The following is an 18380-nucleotide window of genomic DNA, read 5'->3' on the forward strand; positions in this document are numbered from 1 at the left end:
TCCCGGCCTCAGCTGGGGGTTCCTGGGCACTATGTGGGCTCAGCGGAGAAGGCAATGGCACCCCACTCCAGTACTCTTGCCTGGAAAATCCCATGGATGGAGGAGCCTGGTGGGCTGCCGTTTATGGGGGTCGCACGGGGTCGGACACGACTGAAGCGACTTAGCAGCAGCAGCATGTGGGCTCAGGAGACCGACTCAAAACTACTCTTATTCCGAAATTTACAGCCCTGAAGATTGGGATTCCACGATCACACAGGAATGGAATCCTTTCTTCCACCCTGTGTATCTACCTTTTCTTATCTGTGAAATCGGGACGAGTCCCAATTCCCAACTTTACATTGAGAAGCAATGAGACCTGCTCATTTGGCTTCGAAAAATGTTGAATGAATACCCAGAACACACTTCATATTCATTTGTCAGAGGTAAAACTCTTTAATCTCAGAGCGCCCCTCCCAACTCCCGATCCCCACCCCCGACTCTCTCCCCCCAACACCAGGGCCGGAGAGTGAGGCCCCCTGCCCCCCACCTTGGGTGGACGAGGGCCCTTTAAGGCACCTGTGGGGGTGGGGGGAGAGGGGCGGGAGCTGGTAACGTCCTGGATGCAAGGACGGGTTTGATTGGCAGGCAGTTGTGGGATGTAACCAATGAGAGGGTGTCAGACGCAAGAACCGGATCAGGCCATCCCTGAGGGTGCCAGAGGGACAATTGTCAGGACTTCGGCGAAAACCAACCCCAGCCCCAGTAGTGTAAAGAACGTAAATTTAACGCCACAGGCCAATCCTGGGCACAGGAGGAGTTGGCTACGCCCCCAGGAGGCTAGAGCCAATCAAATGGGGGAACTCAGCCTCTCGGGAGATTGGTCAAGCCCTTTACAGTGTTCAAGTCAATCAAATGAAGGAGCTGTCCATTCGCTATGCTGAAGGGGAGGACCATTACCCCCAATCCTGGAGCTTGACTTTCGGGAATGGAGCCAAAGCCTTGCGAATTAGCCACGCCCCGGTCGCGGAGCGAGCCAATTCCTTACTAGAAAAAAGTCTGTTGCTGGGCAGAGAGCAGACAGACCCAATCCGGAAACTGGATAGGCCCCGTTCGGCGGCGCGGGAGTTATCGTGGGCTGGAAGGGTGGCGGGAATCTGCAGGAACTGGTCAATCCTGGTGGCCCGGGGGGTGGGAGGCCGGTCCCGGATCTGACTCGGATTGGCTGGCCCCGGGGGCGGGGCAGGGGTGTAGTGTAAGGGTGGGACGGACGCCGGGCCGGGAAGCTCCTTGGGCCTCAGTATTTCCGCTTCAGCTTCTGGAAGTCGCTGGTGTTGAGCCGTGGCCGCGGCAGGTCCCCGAAGACCTGAGTGTCCTCGGCCTCCCGCAGCACCAGTGCGCGCATGCTCGCCGCGATACGGTCCAGGTCCGGCGAAGAGGGCTGCGGGACCGGCGACACGGACGGGGTCAGAGCCTGCACCCCAGAGCTCCAGGTCCTCTCCTAGCACTTTGCCCCTGCGACGCCTACGGCCTGGCAGGCCGTTCATCCTGTCCTGCTCCATTTAGGGTTCTGCTACCCAACTCAAGGCACCACGTCCTCCAGGAAGCCTTCCTGCCCCTCTCCTCCCCGCATTCTCAGCCTGGTCCTTTGTGCACGCACTGCAGCCTGTCTCACCGCCGTCCTTCCAGAGTGGAAGTGCTGCCTGGGTGCTGACCATCAAGGCTGTGTGCACCCAGAGTCTCATGTCTGAGGACCAGGTTTGGGACTCAGTCATGTTCTAATCAGGCTTCTGCCAGCCACTAGCTGTCAATAGGGATTTTATCTCTTTAGGTTCCTGTCTCCCCTCTGAAAAATGGGGCAGATAGTAGGGTGTGGGCTAATCACCATAGTGATTGCTAAAGAAAGCTGAATGACCAAGTCACCAGGGCTGTAGAGAAAGGAGCCCTCTCCCTGTCAGTCTCCACCAGGGAGGGGTCCTCATTCTACCTGCAGCCCCAGCACCCAGTGCTACCTCCCTTCGGGCCCTGACACCCAGCGGAGTGAGAGAGGCCACAGACAGAAGCCGGACTCAGGCCCTCTTGGAGGCCAGCCCAGGACCTCAGAGGTTCGGTTAATTATGTTTCCACCAACAAACAAGGACGGCAGCAGCTAGTGAACCCTGCCAGTCTGTAAAGGAGGACACTGAGTGTCATAGGGAGGGGGAACCACAGGACCCAAGGCCACCTCCCTCCAGAGCTGTTTTCCAAAAGGGTTCCAATCCCAGCTGAGTCTCAGCAAGTCATGTGTACTCTCAGTGCATCGGCTTTCCTTCTGCTTCCGAGCTTTAGTGGTGGGCGATGAGGACCCACCCAGGCCAGCCCAGGAATCCATGTAGGATGGTGTGGGAGGAATGGAGGACAAGAGAGGTAGCACAGACTCCAGGAGGGGCCAGGAATATGAGGGGTGGGGGCGGAAAGCAATCTGACCCCGCTGAGCCTCAGTTTCCCCATCTGGAGGGGACACCAAACACGTGCGCCCTGTCCAGATCAGGTATTCTACTAACAGAGCTGTTTTGGGGAAGGAGAGGCCGCTCTCTCTCTACAAGGCTACGATGCAGTTAAAAGCTGCAGGGCTCTCGCCCGAGAACTAGCCTTGTGAGGAGGGGCAGATCAAATCTGGGAAACGTGGCATCCATGTCTGAGGGCTTCCTGGAGGAGATGCCTCTGAACCCTTCCCCACACCCTCCTCCCCGCCTCCCCAACTTGCCCCTCACCGGCCCGTTCTCCTCATCGGACGACCGAGCTTCTGTCCTCTTCTCCTTGAAGGCCCAGACGGGCACGGACACAGGCAGGGACTTGGCGTACTGCTGTGTGGGCAGGGCTGAGGCCGGGGGCACCGAGTAAGCTGGGGGGCCAGCAGGAGTCTCCTCGCTCAGGCTGCCATCTGGGAGAGAGTGTGGACTCCAGGCTCTGTCCCCGCCTTGATCCCAGCTCCCCTCACCCCCCACTCTGGTGATGGGGACAGCCTGCAACACTCACCGTCCGTGCTCTCGGGGTCTGACTCACAGAAGGGGGGTAGGTCCTGCAGCGTGGTGTCCTCGTCCATCACAAAGAGTCCTGTGGGTGGTGTCAGAGGCCCGGCCACTTGGTGCCTGCTGCGCTCTGAGTGCTCTGGACTGCGGCCACTGCCAACGCCTCCCCATCCCCTGCACTGGCCAGGCCCTTGCAAGCCTCGGGCCTCGCACACCTTTCCCCTGGTTATCTGGCTGGCCTTCGGCAGAAATAAATCTAGCTTCTGTCTATCTGGTATCTCCCTGGGTGAAAACAACTGATTGGATGAACACAAAATCTGTAAGGTTCATTTGGGATGAACTGACTCAAAATACAGGCTGAGAGGGAGATGAGATGATTATGATCCCTGTTTGACAACCAGCACCCGATGGTGCACACAGATGAACTTACTTGCCCTTAGTCTCACCTCTAATAAGGATCTGAACCTACGTCACCTGGCTTCACAGTCTGAGCCCTTAACCCCATGGGTTTGTCCAGCAACACTGAGAAAGTCAGCTGTTGGTAATAACAGTAACAAGCGAGCAACTACTTAGTTAAGCCCTCCATCCACCCGCCGCTGGAGAACTCCTACTCACTCTTCAAAACCCTAATGTTACAGTCCAGTCTCTAGAAAGCATCCAAGCTCTTGTTTCCCCCACTGCAGCCAGTTGCACCCTCCATCGTTGCTTGTGCCCCTGACCCTCTTTAACTCCTGTCTCTGCTCTCATTGGCATTAGGCACCTCAAGTTTGCAAACAAGTCCTGTCCTACTCACGCTCCCAGCTCAGAAGGTTCCCTCCCCACCCGCCCCACGCCCTCCACAGGGCACTGCTTCATGCCAGGACTCTTAATTCCTTGGCCAGACCTGCAGTACCTAGAGAAAAGGCCCTGAGTTGACTTTCTCTGTACCCAGCACCTCCCAGCAGAGCTGGTCCCAGGGAATGATGAAAGGAAACCCAGGCTCAGGGAGGAGAAATGACTTGCTCAAGGTCACAGAGTGAGTTACAGGCCAGCCCACAGGACAAGCAAGCTGCACCCCTCCGGGAAAGCCCACTGAGGAGGCGACTGACCAAGAGCCACCCCGGCCCCTGCCGCCTCACCTCCATTATCGCTGACGCCCAGTCGCTCCCCAGAGGTCTCCGTCTCTGTGGGTTCGTCCTCGTCCTCCTCGTCTTCCTCCCTGGCAAGTGCAGGCCGGGGTGGGCTTCGCGCGGGGCTGGGCGGCTGAGGTGCTGGTGGGGGCACGGGGGGCCGGGCCGCGGCAGCCGCCCGGTGGGCCAGGGCGATGTCATGGAGGCAGCGGCGGGCGGCCTCGGCCAGGGCCCCTCGGCCATGGGCCGCGTAGGCGCAGGGGCCAGGGCGGGGTGGCGGGGGTGGCGCGGCTGTCAGCAGCACCAGCTCCGTGCCCGTCCGGGCCCGGAAGCGCTCGGCAGCCCCCACCACGGCCTCCCACAGCTCCTCGGGCCGCCCCGACGCCATCCGCGCCCTGGGGGCAGAGCAGGACAGAGGAGGCTGAGGCCCAGCAGACTTCACTGTCCACCCAGCCCCACGTGTCCACCAGGCCCTGGACTACACACCCAGCCCTGCTCGCCACCTGATCCCAGCTCCCACTCCCCTCCCCCAACCTGACCCCGCCCTCTGTTTCTGCAGGACTCCTCTTCATCCAGACCTCCAGGCCCTGTCCTGGGCCCCCGGCCCATCCTCACCCTGTCCCCTCAGCCCCCGACTCTCCTCTTAGCCCTGCCCTGTCCAGCATAGAAGCCATCAGCCACACGTGACTGGGGAGCACTTGAGATGTAACTGATCCAAAATGAGACGTGCCAAGAGGGTGAAATCCACACCGGACTGTCAAGGCTTACTTAGCACAAAAAGGTAGGATGTAAAATATCTCATGAGCAATCTGAAGTTGATTAAATGTTGAAATGATGACGTTTATTTATGCTGGCTAAATAAAATAAGAGGGTAAAAGTCAATCTCATCTGTTTTCTTTCTACTTTTTTAATGTGGCTCATAGGAAACGTGAAGTTATACACATGGCTCAGATCATATTTCTGATGGACTGTGCTGCCCTGCACCATGGCCCCAGCCTCCAGTCCAGTAGCACCCAGGCCCCGGGCTGGGGGCGGAGGGTCCTTTTACCCCCGGAGCTGACCTGCTCCAGCATCCCATGGACAAGGTCACAGTCCCTCAGCCCAGTACCAGAAGGCCCACCCCGGCCTCACATACTTCCAGACTCCTGAAGCCCAAGGCCTTCAGTCCAGGTGAACCCCCCACCCGACCCCCAGCCTGGACCACTTGTCCTCTGTACTTGTCACTTCTGCACCCACCCCTATCTCAGGGGGGCCCCTCCCCATCCACAGGCTCCTGCAATGTCTGAATGATCCCCATTCTAGCCCAGATCCCTCTGGGAGCCCTACGTGGATGGATCCACATCCATTTCCTCACCAGTGTGGGAGGCCCTCGAGGCCAGGCCTGTCAGATTCACCTGAGACACCAGCCTTGCCTGACACACGGCAGGTCTCAGCAAGCTGCAGTTGAGCAGAAAATGGGATGCTGGCTGCTTTCTGCACCTGGGCTCTGCCCACAACGTCCTTGCACTTCCAGCAGGTCCTCTGATAGTCTCCCCTGATCCCTCAAGATGGATCAGATGCCTCCCCTCGACCCAAAATGCCCTCGGCTACCTCCATTACAGCTCTTGTCACACAAGCTTGTGATAGCTGTACCTCTGGCTGCCTCCTCCATCAGACTATAAGCCACCCGAGGTCAGGGATCTGTGTCCCCAGGACAGGTTTGCCCTAAGTAGATGACCTGCTTGGATGCACCCTCTTACAAGCGGAGAAGAACAAGGGACCAGGAGCCTGACTTCCCGCCCTGACTGCTGTGTGACCTCGGACCACTGAGAGGCCTTCTCTGTGCCTCACTGTCCTCTCCCTGTAAACCAGTGGTTGAGCTAGACAGCTGAGGAGCCTCCCCAAAGAGGCATTCAAGCAGGACTGTGATCTAGCCCTCCCGGGTCGGAGAAGTTAGATTTCAATTCGCATCCTCTTTGGGACTGATGATCAGAGAGGCCAGAGTTTGCTGAGCACTTGCTCTGTGCAGGGACTCTGCACTGGTCATGATCCCTGCTACCTGACCTACAAAGGTGGGAGCTGTTACCTCACAAACCAGACAGTCAAAGCTCACGGAGTACAAAGCCCTTGCCGGAAGCCACATGCAGTCAGAGCACAAGCACTGCCAGTCCGGACAGACCCTGAAGCAAGTTGATACCGCCCCTCCCACGGGCCAGGCAGGAACCTGATCGTGTCATCCAGTCTCATCCCACCCTCTCACCACCCTGTGAGGGTGGAGCTACGATCATCCCACTTTACAGCTGCAAACTGAGGCCCGGGGAGACTCAATGTCTTGACTGGGGTCAATGTCTTGACCGAGATGGAGGGCTGGGACCTGGATTGGTCATCCTGGATCCAGAACCTGTTCTTAATCCTAAATGCCACCCTGCCTATCTTATGAGGAAAGATTTATGACTTCATAGTCCAGAAGGGAAAAGTGAGGCTCAGAAACTTAAGGCACTGGCCAGAGGCGCACAGCTAGAAAGGGCAGAAGTGAAGTGAAACTGTGGTCTGCTTGACGGACTCCAAAGCCCAACCAAACTGGGAGGTACCCAGGGTCTCACAGCCACTCCTTGGGTCCCAGTTGATGGAGAAAACTGAGGCTCAGGGCAGGAAAGTGAGTGGCCCAAGGTCGCACAGCCTGGTAATGCCAGGCCAGGGGGCTCTTCCTTGGGACATCAAGGCATGGCTCCTCTCCTAGAGAAGATCTGAGAGCAGATCAAACTCCAAGAGCCTGGGAATACCTGGAAAGAGTCAAGTGGGAGTGAGCGGGTCACAAGAGCTCCACACATAGCTCAAAGAGGAGGAGAGTGACTTACGTAGGCCCCTCTGCCAAGGCTTGGGGATCTTGGCGGGGCGGGCGTCTCTGGCATTGGTTACCTAAAAGGAGAGTAGCCAAGCCAAGTATCGCCCCCCACCCCAGGAGAGTCTCCCAGCCGTTCAGGTTCCAGAGGAAGTCCTGTTATCTTCTTCCATGGAGCTGATAGATGGAAGACCCCCTCTCCCTCCAAATAGAGGTATTTAAGATTAGGGAAGAGTCGGACACGACTGAGCGACTGAACTGAAGATTAGGGAAAGAGGGAGGTGAGACCTGTCCCCCATAGGAGGAAGGGACAGGTAAGGCGACTGGCTTTTTAGGATGAGGTGGGGGGTGAGGTGAGGAAAGCGACTCCAGGAAGAGATGAGGAAAGAGGAAAAGTCCCCCAAGGAATGAGGGATGCAGGCATGCCAGCGAAGTCCCCCCCAATCACCTGTCAAACTGGAAGTAAACCCCTTCCCCGGCCCAAGGTGGGAGGAACTCGGGGATGCACCCTGTGGCCTGGGGCAGGTGAATGTCCGGGGTCTTTCTCTACCGCTCACACAACTCGCTACTTGGTCCAGGGGCTCAGGTAAAGACCCACTTCTCTAGGAAGCACACAGGAAATCCCGCCCAGGTAGGGGCCAGGACCGGAAGTCCCGCCTTTGGACGGGTGAGGGGCGCCCCGCGGCCTCACCGAGTAACCCCCCGACCCTGTGGACATGGTCCACGCCTAAGTCAAGAATCCTAGTGGGTCTGGAGACAGAGGATAAAGCTGTCCAAGCTTTGCCTAGGGTCAGACACAACGGTTCCCGCGGCCGACACCTTTCCAGCGCTCAGCGTGAGGTCACTGGGCGATCTCTGCCCTCTGATCAACGCAGGCTATACCCTTCCCACGAGCGGCTCGCCCACCCAGCGCCCCTCTCCTCCGGACGGCCAAATCCTCCCCACACCGCGGTTCACAACGCCGCCTCCACTCACGTGCCCGTAGCCAGCATGGCCGGCCCGGCACCGTCGCCGCCCTCAAAAGACATGGCGGTATCTTACGTCACTTCCGCGTCTTTGCCCCGCCTCCACGTTGCACACTCCGCCTCCCTAACACCAGACTCCGGAGACCAACATGGCGGCACGGGTGTTTGGCCGGATCCCAGTGGGGCATTGGCGACGGCAGAGTGTCCATAAGAAAGATGGTGAAAGAAAGGCTTCAACTTTCCCAGACACAAACCCACATTTCGATTTGTCCCCCCAAAATATAGGGAAAATGCTACATGCACACTCAGGACTACAGTATACTAACTCAAGCGAGCTGACGTCCCTCACACTAATAACCTCTTCCACAGAACTAGTGGAAAGCAATGTCCATTAATGACATGGCAACCAGCCAGACATCGTTTGTCCATAACATAAACATAGGCTCTCCAAGCCTATCCCCCTTCAGCACCAAGACTGGCAAAGAGCCAACATGGCAGCCTCTCTTGCTTCAGTTTGCCCAGTTTCAATATGGCGGCTCAGGCCGCTTTCGACGGTGACTTAGGAATTTATCCGGGATTGCTCCGTTCCCGGGGAAACCGACGGTTTCATCCCTTTAACACGAGTCCTTCAGGGCCTGTTGTGATGCACAGCTCCTCTCACCTTTTCTTTTATCCTGTTCTTCCAGGACCCTGCTTTCGCGCCCCGCAGAGAGATGGGACTGCCCCGCATTAACATGGCCTCAGGTCGCCGGCTTTGGCCTTGCCCTCGAGCAAAATGGCATCCTTTTGGCTTCGATGCCAGCATGCAATATGGAGAAAGGACTAGGCCTCTCGGAGCCAGCTTGATCGAGGGGGTGGAGCTCCTGGACCGCCTCCTTGTTTACTTCGTGGTTAGGAATGTAGTACTGCGCCTGCACACTGGCCGCTCCGCCTCTAGCGTCTGTAGCATGTGACTCAAAACCTCGTGGTTCAAACTCAATCACCCCATTCTGGAAAATGGTTACACCCACTCCTGCTCTAGAACAGATAGGGACGCTACCACTGTCTGGGCTTGCAGGGAGTGTCCAATCCGGATGTGACAGCACGCTGACCCGGAAAAGGAGAGGGCCGGGGCAGTGGGGCTTCGGCCGCGGCTATGGAGGGAGCCGGTTACAGGGTAAGTACCAGAGACGCATTCTTTCTCTTTTTGTCAATGCGAAACTTCCCTCTCCGGTGACCTGCTTCTTTCTCAGGCCTTGCAGGGATTCTGGGAGCCCGGCACATCCTTAACAAGCACACCATTCCCTTAATAAACGCGCTGTCACCCCTTCCTTCCACTTCCTAGGGAGACTCATATCGTTTAGCTCTGCCCCTTGGGCTGCTGAGGCGCTCTTCTGGGCCCCGCCCTCTTTGGAATGCACTTTAGTCCTTCCCCGTCTTCCAGTGTCCCAGAGAAGCGTGGTCGGTATTCAGGCTTCACCTCGCCGACCCCCATCCCCTAGGTAAAGGTACCTCGGGGCCCCGCCCCCTGGTGAATAGCCCCTCCCCTGAGTCTGTTCCCATTGGCTCTCTTTGGGGCCCCGCCCCTTGGGCCCGCCCCTTAATGGTACCTGCTCCCAGGTGGTGTTTGAGAAAGGAGGCGTGTACCTGCACACCAGTGCCAAGAAGCACCAAGACCCGGACTCCCTCATCGCCGGCGTCATCCGTGTTGTGGAGAAGGTGGGCCCGGAGAGAGCAGGGCTTGGGCAGGCCCAGAGCGGGATGGAGGGCGGCACCTGTAGGAGTACAGTGTGGAAGTCAGCGATGGGATCTTAGGAAGGAGAGGTGGCTTTGCTTTCTAAGGCTGAGAGTTCAGAACTGGGAAGAAGTTTGGAAATAGGCTTTGGGGAGTTTGGAGGGTAGCCTTTCCAATCCCTCTTTCCTTCCCACAGGACAATGATGTCCTCCTGCACTGGGCTCCTATAGAGGAGGCTGGCGATTCCTCCCAAATCTTCTTCTCCAAGAAGGTAGGCTTCCCTGGCTTCCCCTTCTCTGCTTGCTTTTTTCTAGGTCGGAGCAGTCGAAAGCATTTGAAGGACTTGAGTAGAATTCCAGACCTACCATTGGGGCATGTATGAGCCTAGTTGGGACTTAAGTTCTCTCTGCCCCCCTGGTTTCCTCTTCTCTGTGAAATGAGGCTGAAGAAGCCCATTCACGGAAAGAAAGCAGACACCATGCGACTTGTGGCCGTGGAGACAGCGCCTGCTACCTCACCCCCTTTGCTTGTTGGGACAGCCCTGCCAGGGTGCAAGAGGACAACTCAGTCTGTGGATTCAGGTTCCAGGGGCTGTCAGCCCATATGGGCTTGAAGGAGCATATAAAAAGGGAAAAGGGGGCCAGTAGGGTACCAGTCACATCTATCCTTCTCATCAGGAAAAGCAAGAGATTTCCCAGAAGCCTTCTATATTGGTTAGGAGTTGCGTTTGGGTGTTTGTAAATGAAACAGGAATGCCAGTGGCCTAAGTAAGATAGCAGTTCATTTCTCTTTTTGTACCAAGCCCAGAAGGCAGCAGTATAGGTTTATATGGTGTCAGTGACTCAGCTTCCTCCCGGCTTTGCTTCGTAATCCTCGGCACATGGCATCTATCCTCAACATATCCTTGTGGTCCGAAAGGGCTGCTGGAGCTCCAGCCTTTTTAACTGTTTTTGTTCACTTTACGTGTGTATCTCAGGTGGGCAGAAGTGCTCTACTCATCGTGATTACTCAAGGAAACATGCTGCCAGAGCAGCCACCATCCTAAAGGTCTCCACTCCTAGTGGTAGAAGGAAGTCTCTAGAAGTCTTGCCCTGGCAGTTAAATGGTCCATCTTGGAAGTGATATATCCAGCCCTTTGGCCAGAACTAGGTGCCTGTCTCCACTCAGCCGGTAGAGTTCAGTGAGCTATCATCCATCCTGATGTATGCCTGCGAGACGGACAGCTGCAAACATTTGACACGTAGTGCTACTAATTATCACTGTTTTGTGTAAATGTTGGCAAAAGTATAAAATTCTTGAGGTCACAAAACGGAGGGCAGAAACTACCCAGGGGCTGGTTTGGCAGCTTGTGGCAGCTGTCTGTGCTGCTCCTCCCTCATGGCACCCAGAGGCCTGCCTGAACAGGACGCTCACTCCTGTCGCTGCCTTTTTATCAGGAATTTCCTGAGCTGGGTGACCCTGAGGGCAAGTGTGGTGCCCTCTTTTTGCCTCAGTTTCTTTTGGTTCAGTGGGGCTACCTCCCAGGGTGGCCTCGAGGCTCAGATCTGGAATCTCCGAATCCACGGTCCCTCAGTCTCTTTTCCTGTCTTCCCCCAAGGACACCAGTGGGGGTGACTCCTGCACCTCTGAGGAGGAACCGACCTTTGACCCCGGCTATGAACCCGACTGGGCTGTCATCAGCACCGTGCGGCCACGGCCCCGCCACTCAGAGCCCAAGAGAGGTAGACTAACCTGGTGCCCGGGCTTGGGGGTGGGTGGGCAGGTGGAGACACATGACTTGCCCTCAGTGGTCATGGCTCCATGGGCTTTGCTGCCCTCAGTCAAGATGGCCACCCACACTGGCCTCCAGTCCCCGAGAGTGGGTGGGGGTTCAGGGTGGTCGCCAGCCCATGGCCAGTGTCTCTGGGGTATGCATCCTGCTCCACCCCTACCCCAGGCTCCCTGATTGACTGTGGGCACTCCCATGTAAGTCCTGCCCCTGGAGTCTTCCAGGCTGTGGGGCAATAGTCGCAGGGTGACAGGGTAATTCAGGCCATCCTGGAGTCACACGGGGGGGCTGGGGGCACCAGAGGAGGTATCTAACCCCCAGGGAATGGAAAAGTCTTCCAGGAAGAGATGTTGCAAGAGACGGGCTCTGGGGGACGTGTGAGTGATTTCTCTCCCCACAGACAGGGCAGCCGTGGCAAGGCCAGAGGTGTGGGGTGCTGGGAAACCGCAGCCTTTTGCTGTGGCTGGAGTGTGGGATCCGGAGAGAAGAGGGGGTGGGAGGTGAGACACGGGGCGCAGGGGACAGACCTGAGGGGTTGAGGGGAGCCCAGGGAGATTTTAGAACAGGCACGTGTCTCCCCCGGGCTCCCCTTGTTTTCCTCAGTCCTTTCCTGGAGGGCCTGGGCTGACTGGGGTCGGGGCTGGAGCGGGGAGGCCTCTCAGGAGATGTCTGAGCCCCTCCCGCTACCTGTCCCCTCCAGGTGCGGAGCCCAGCTCCCCCCGGGGCTCCTGGGCCTTCTCGGTGAGTCTGGGGGAGCTCAGGTCCATCCGCCGTTCCAAGCCGGGCCTCAGCTGGGCCTACCTGGTGCTGGTCACGCAGGCTGGCGGCTCCCTGCCCGCCCTGCACTTCCACCGTGGGGGCACCCGCGCCCTGCTCCGCGTCCTCAGCCGCTACCTGCTCCTGGCCAGGTGAGCCTGGTCCCGGGCCACAGCCTGACCCCTCGGAGCTGGGAAGGAGATACAACCCAGATTGATTTTCAGGGCAAAAAAAGAGAATCAAGGGGCGTGGCGCGTATAACCCCAAGATAAAGGGTAGTTTGGCATCGGGCTGGACGAGCCCCAGATCACGGAAAGAGTTGGTCTCCTTTCACTCAGTTTGTATTACTTTCTGGGGGGCCCGGGGGCAGAAAGCGCCTCTAGGCCACACCCCAGCACTTCCTGGGGCTGTCCCTCTGTGGCCTGTGCCTGAGTTGGTCACGCTAGCCAGGCGGTGAGAGGGCCTTGTTGGCCAGCCCTGGGACCCGGGCCGCCCCTGGGGTGCAGTTGTGGTCTCAGGCCTGGGATGGGGGTTCCCCACGGGCCGTCAGGACGCTGCCTGGGGTCGCCCACACGCCCCACTGCCCCCTGCAGCTCCCCGCAGGACTCCCGCCTCTACCTCGTGTTCCCCCACGACTCCTCAGCGCTCTCCAGCTCCTTCCACCACCTCCAGCTCTTCGACCAGGACAGCTCCAACGTGGTGTCTGTGAGTCCGCAGGGCCAGGCTGGCGGGCATGGGCAGCGCAGGGCGGACCGTGCTGGCGGCTAGGCTGTGACCACTCCTCCGCCCCATCCCCAGCGCTTTCTCCAGGACCCCTACTCCACCACCTTCAGCAGCTTCTCTCGTGTGACCAACTTCTTCCGGGGAGCCCTGCAGCCGCACCTGGAGGGGACCTCCCCTGACCTGCCCCCGGCCCCGGACGACGAGCCCGAGCCCGGGTTCGAGGTCATCTCCTGTGTGAGTATCCGCGTGGTCGCCTTTGCTCTCGCAGCCACCGTGGGCGCGGGGCTGCGTCTCCCTAGGCTCGGATTCTAACAGCACCTCCCTCACCGGGCTGCTTAACGGGCTGTGCGGGAGGCGCTTGTGGCCGCTGCGCCTGGCGCCTGTGGTTAATGGTGGGGGGCTTCTCACTGAGCCACATAGGAGATGCTTCCAGCCCTCCATGTTCTGTGTGTCTGTCCAGCTGAGAGAGGCTCTGAGATGCCTTGAAGGGGGCCGGGGGGCAGGGCTGGGGACTGCTGGGCGGCCTAGGCCCTGGGCTCACCCGCCTCGCCTCGTGTCCCCCAGGTGGAGCTGGGCCCGCGGCCGGCCGTGGAGCGGGCGCCTCCCGTCACAGAAGAGGAGTGGGCCAGCCACGTAGGTCCCGAGGGCCGCCTGCAGCGGGTCCCAGAGCTGAAAGCCCGCATCTTCTCAGGGGTGAGGAACTGGGTGGGGGGGCAGGGAGGGGCAGGGCGGCGGGCAGCCAAGGGGAGGCCCCTCTGAGCTGCCTTCCACCTCTGCCCCCAGGGTCTGAGCCCCAGCCTGCGGCGCGAGGCCTGGAAGTTCCTCCTGGGGTACCTGAGCTGGGAGGGCTCGATGGAGGAGCACAAGGCCCACGTGCGCAAGAAAACGTGAGTGAGAAGGCACGGCCCCTGCCCTGCTGGGCTCAGCCCCTGACTGCTCCAGCCTCCCGAGTCCACTGGAGGTTTTTGATCAACCGCATATCCCTTGATCAAAGGGATCAGGGACATCAGCCCACACATAGCGGGATGGAGGCAGTGGGCCGGTGTCTGATGCCGTTTTCATCCCTGGGCCATGCCATATCACCGATGTGCAGCGGGCTTCCTCCCCACCGTGCGGCCCCCTCTCCTGGCTTATCTTGTGCCTCTGCTGTGTATTCTGGTCCCTGCCCCTGGGGCTCTCTCTCCACTGGGGCTGACAGACTGTGAGCAAAGCCCACAAGGGTGTCCTGTGCCCCGAGAGACGCCGCAGAGGGGAAGTGCGGCGGTGAGCTGGGCTGAGCCCCGCTGGTGAGGCGGCAGGGGTGTCCTTACTGCTCCCCTCTCCCCGCCTCAGGGACGAGTACTTCCGCATGAAGCTGCAGTGGAAATCTGTGAGCCCCGAGCAGGAGCGGAGGAACTCCCTGCTACACGGATACCGCAGCCTCATCGGTGGGTGGCGGCGGGGATGGGGGTGCCAGGCCAGAAACGAGGTCGTCTAGGGGTGAGGGGGGGGCAAGATGGGCGCAAGCAGGGGTGACTGGCCAGGATGGCGAGGCGAGGCGCGGGGGGCGCTCCAGGCTTCCTGGGTTCAAATCTCTATTCACTGAGAGATCTCGGCAAGTGATGTGATCTCCCTGGGCTGCCGTGTCCCCACCTGTCGCTGGTTTGGTGACTGAGGCTGGGAGGGCGTGGCCAGCCCTTGAGTGTTGAGGTGCAGCACTTCCCGTGGGAGCAGCCCAGACGGTCTCTGGAGGGCCCACAGCTGCCTAGGCGTGCTGGCGGCCGGCAGGGACCGGACCCCGCTCCTTTCACACCTTCACTTTGTCCTCTGTCCCCGCAGAGCGGGACGTGAGCCGCACGGATAGGACCAACAAATTCTACGAGGGCCCCGAGAACCCGGGGCTGGGCCTGCTGAACGACATCCTCCTAACCTACTGCATGTACCACTTCGATCTCGGTGCGTTGCAAATCCGGGGAGGGGCTGGGGCTGGCCTTCCAGGGGGCCGGGGGGCACTGCAGGCCTGGGCTGGGCCCTGACCCCGTGTCCCCCCAGGCTACGTCCAGGGCATGAGTGACCTTCTCTCCCCGATCCTCTACGTCACCCAGAATGAGGTGGACGCCTTCTGGTGTTTCTGCGGCTTCATGGAGCTCGTGGTGAGGCTCAGGGCAGGGGTGGGAGGCAGGTCCCTGACGGGCCCCGGGGGCTCTGACTCCTCACGAGGCCCTCTGCCCACAGCATGGGAACTTCGAGGAGAGTCAGGAGACCATGAAGCGGCAGCTCGGGCAACTCCTGCTGCTCCTCAGAGTGCTGGACCCACCGCTCTGCGACTTCCTGGGTACATGTCTTGGCGGGTGGGGCTGGGGATGGTGGGGCCACAGATGACATCCAAACGTGTGGATGTGTGGATGTGGTCCAAAGGAGAAACAAGCCCCCAGAACCCAGAAGTGATGTGTAAAAGCAGGACCACGGTGTGGAGCAAAATCTCGATAAATGGAGATGTGGGCACCCCCCGCCCGCCTCCCTGCCCGCCATGTCCCCGCTGCCCAGTGAGGTGGCTCCTCCGTGTCCCGTCAGTTATACTTTTCAGATGAAGGACCCGGGCCTGGTTCCTCACAACTCCCAGCTCCATCTAGCTCTTATCTGCACTCACCCCTGAGCCAGGGATTGGATACTGGTTCTTTGGGCTCCTGAGGGTGGGACTGCTGCATTTTTGGCTTTAAAATTTGTCTGCATTACTTGTTCAGTATAAAAAATGCAGGAAATTCAGGGAAAGGAAGTTGAAGTTGTTGTTGCTAGAACTGTTTTTTTGAACACAGATGGTGATAAATAAGCTAGTTGATTGGTGGACATTTCTACACCGAAATTTAGGGTCACACTGGGGAGGGGAGACGTAGCTGGCCTCCCATCACTAAAGAGAAAACTACGGCTTAGAAAGCACACACCACTTCGAGGGACACTAGGACGTTAGCTGCCTCTCTCTGTCATTTGGAAGTTTTCTAAACCATCAGTTTTATCAACTATATGGTGTTCTGTTCCGTTTAAGGATGTACAAGAGTAGATTTAGCCTGACTTGCTGGACATTTAGGTTGTTTATAGTTTTTCACCATGATAAGTCTTTATTTGTGGGTAATGCTTTTAAATTCCAAGAAATGATTTCTATCCGCACATGTTTTTACATCTTTTGAAACATGCATCCCCATCACTGCTTTTCTGGAAAGGTCTGCCAGCTTACGTTTTCGCTAGCAGTGTACACCAGGGCCCGGTCGCTCACACCCCTCCCCACCAGCTTTGGGTGTTGACCAGATTGTTATTCTTCCTTTGAGTGGACTGGTTTTACTGCCTCCCTCCTACATGAGAGTGGAGACCAGGAGTGCCTCCTCGCATCTGGAGCCTGGAAGGCAGGATGGGAAGGGTTCCTGCTGACTGGAGCAGCTCCCCCCACCACCTTCTCCACCCCCATGAGCTCTCCATCCACTTGCGAGACTGGTGTGGGTTCTTAGCCACCAGCATGACTTCTTAGAGCCCAATCCAAACGTCAGGTGCCCTGTGAATTAGAGCGGGATTGGGGTTGATAGAGAGCATTGCCCATCCTGCCACTGTCCCCCGCTCCAGACTCCCAGGACTCTGGTTCTCTCTGCTTCTGCTTCCGGTGGCTGCTCATCTGGTTCAAGAGGGAATTCCCCTTCCCGGATGTCCTCCGGCTGTGGGAGGTGCGCCAGCTGGGTTGAGGGGGAGAACTGAGGCAGATAGACTGGAGGGCGGGCGGGGACGTTGACGGGAGGTGGGCAGGGCATGGGGCCGACCTGGGTGGGGCCGGTGGAGGCTTTGCCAGTGACCCCCCCCACCTCCTCGGGCACCGCCAGGTGCTGTGGACAGGGCTCCCCGGCCCCAATCTGCATCTGCTGGTGGCCTGCGCCATCCTGGACATGGAGCGGGACACCCTCATGCTCTCCGGCTTCGGCTCCAATGAGATCCTCAAGGTGAGACCCTGGCTCCCTCCCAGTCCCCTCCCCTGGAGGCACATCAGCAGGGTGTGAGCTCTGTGGAGGTGGGCACCTCCCCTGTGCTACAGTCCTTTTGGGTGGTGGGTCCTCAGAATAGGGTTGTTGAAAGTGTGGTGAGCTAAGCTGTGGGCACAGCGGCTGGGGGCGCTCTGTGCGTCTCCTGCCCCGTCTTATCGACGGCTCCCTCAGAGAGCATGTGGTCCCTGCAGGAGTGGGCCACCTGCCCCTCCCCCCGTGCACTAGTGTGGGGCGGGCCCTTCCCCTCCTTGTATGCTGTGCCTGGCAAGCAGCCTGAGAGCATGACCTGTCCTGATCCCCGGGCTCCACTGTGAACCCTAAGAGGGCCAGCCCCTTGTGTCTTCCCTCCACTGTGTCCCCAGCAAGAGGCACAGAGCAGGCGCTGGGGTGGTGGTGGTTGAGTACTGGCAGGCAGGCGGGCCTGACCTACCCCTCCCGCAGCACATCAACGAGCTGACCATGAAGCTGAGCGTGGAGGACGTGCTGACACGGGCTGAGGCCCTCTACCGGCAGCTGACCGCCTGCGGGGTGAGTCCCTGACCCCTCCCCATACCCTCCCCCCAACCTCTAGGAAACCTCTGACTTGACGCTCCTACCCCCCACCCCACAACCTTGCAGGAGCTACCCCACAACGTGCAGGAGGTCCTAGGCTTGGCGTCGCCCGCAGAGCCCCAAAGCCCCTCACCCTCTGCCTCCCCACTGCCGCTGTCGCCCACCCGGGCCCCACCGGCTCCCCTGCCCCCGGCGGACACGGCCACAGCCACGCAGCCTGACAGCAGCCTGGAGATCCTGCCTGAGGAGGAGGACGACGAGGAAGGCGTCGAGTCGTAACCGTGCTGGGTGACCACAGCAGCCCCACAGGACTAGACACTTTATCCAGCTCCCGCCCCACGACCCCGCCCCTGCTGGAGTCTGGGGACGCAGGAGCAGAGGGGCGGGGCCCTCCACCCACGCCTCCCTTCTCTCCGCTGATTTCTTGAAACTGACACTTTCCTGTCCAGGTGGCCTCGAGGGGGTGGAGGAGGAAGGCCACCACGCTGGCTTGGCCCTGGATGGGGATGCGGGTGGTGGCAGCTCATGGTCTCCCCAGACCGCTCTGCAGAGTCGATGTCTGACTGCTGTGACCCTGATCTGGTCGATGAAGTGTAAGAAGCAGCCCCTTGGGGGTGGGTGAGTGATGGGTGGTTGTGGAGCAGGGCTCCCTTACCTGCCTGAGTTTGGGGCTTTTGGAGGAGCGAGGATGGGGTACTGGTGTGCGGCCGCCACGTAGTAGATGAACTGGGGTAATCCCGGACCTAACTCAATGGGAGGGCCTGCGGAGCTGCTCGCTCGGCCCTGCCTACCAGCTTCTTGTTATGAGAAAAATAAACTCGTGTTTCATCCACTGTCAGCTGGGCTTTTACTTGCATAAGGATGCATCGGTGTCGTTTACAACTGTGAAGGGCACTATGATTACCACTATTTACCAGTGGCGCAAAGCGGTGTCCATCCTGTACCTCCTACTACCCCAAGTGGAGCCCCACGGCGCAGGAAGGA

At 59.0% G+C, this 18380-nt stretch overlaps 2 protein-coding genes across 9 annotated transcripts; one reads left to right on the forward strand and one right to left on the reverse strand.

Moving 5' to 3' along the window:
• Positions 1-408: 408 nt before the first annotated feature.
• On the reverse strand, positions 409-8638 carry AKT1S1 (AKT1 substrate 1). Of its 8 annotated transcripts, none has more exons than XM_086353723.1 (5): positions 8544-8638; positions 4106-4491; positions 2995-3072; positions 2730-2899; positions 409-1417 (listed from the first exon to the last, which is right to left on the reverse strand). In XM_086353723.1, the coding sequence occupies exons 2-5, from the start codon at positions 4482-4484 to the stop codon at positions 1274-1276; spliced, it is 771 nt and encodes a 256-aa protein (XP_086209849.1). In that variant the 5' UTR covers positions 4485-4491; positions 8544-8638; the 3' UTR covers positions 409-1273. The 8 variants fall into 8 exon arrangements, with proteins under 8 accessions (XP_086209849.1, XP_086209854.1, XP_086209847.1 ...); XM_086353728.1 differs by having other exon boundaries at positions 7959-8638; XM_086353721.1 differs by lacking the exon at positions 8544-8638 and adding an exon at positions 7893-8012.
• Positions 8639-8996: 358 nt separating this feature from the next.
• TBC1D17 (TBC1 domain family member 17) lies at positions 8997-18234 on the forward strand. The gene is made up of 17 exons (XM_086353697.1): positions 8997-9038; positions 9482-9580; positions 9793-9867; positions 11194-11317; positions 12065-12272; positions 12714-12825; positions 12919-13077; positions 13408-13536; positions 13627-13730; positions 14176-14270; positions 14662-14778; positions 14875-14975; positions 15058-15157; positions 16435-16532; positions 16686-16802; positions 17286-17372; positions 17463-18234. Exons 1-17 carry the CDS (start codon positions 9018-9020, stop codon positions 17673-17675), a joined length of 1959 nt encoding a protein of 652 aa, XP_086209823.1. The 5' UTR covers positions 8997-9017; the 3' UTR covers positions 17676-18234.
• The last annotated feature ends 146 nt before the right edge of the window (positions 18235-18380 follow it).

Source organism: Bos grunniens, chromosome 18, assembly GCF_055505025.1.
Source record: "Bos grunniens cultivar Pamir isolate PY7600 chromosome 18, Bosgru_T2T1.0, whole genome shotgun sequence".
In the NCBI taxonomy this organism is placed as follows: Eukaryota; Metazoa; Chordata; class Mammalia; order Artiodactyla; family Bovidae; genus Bos; species Bos grunniens.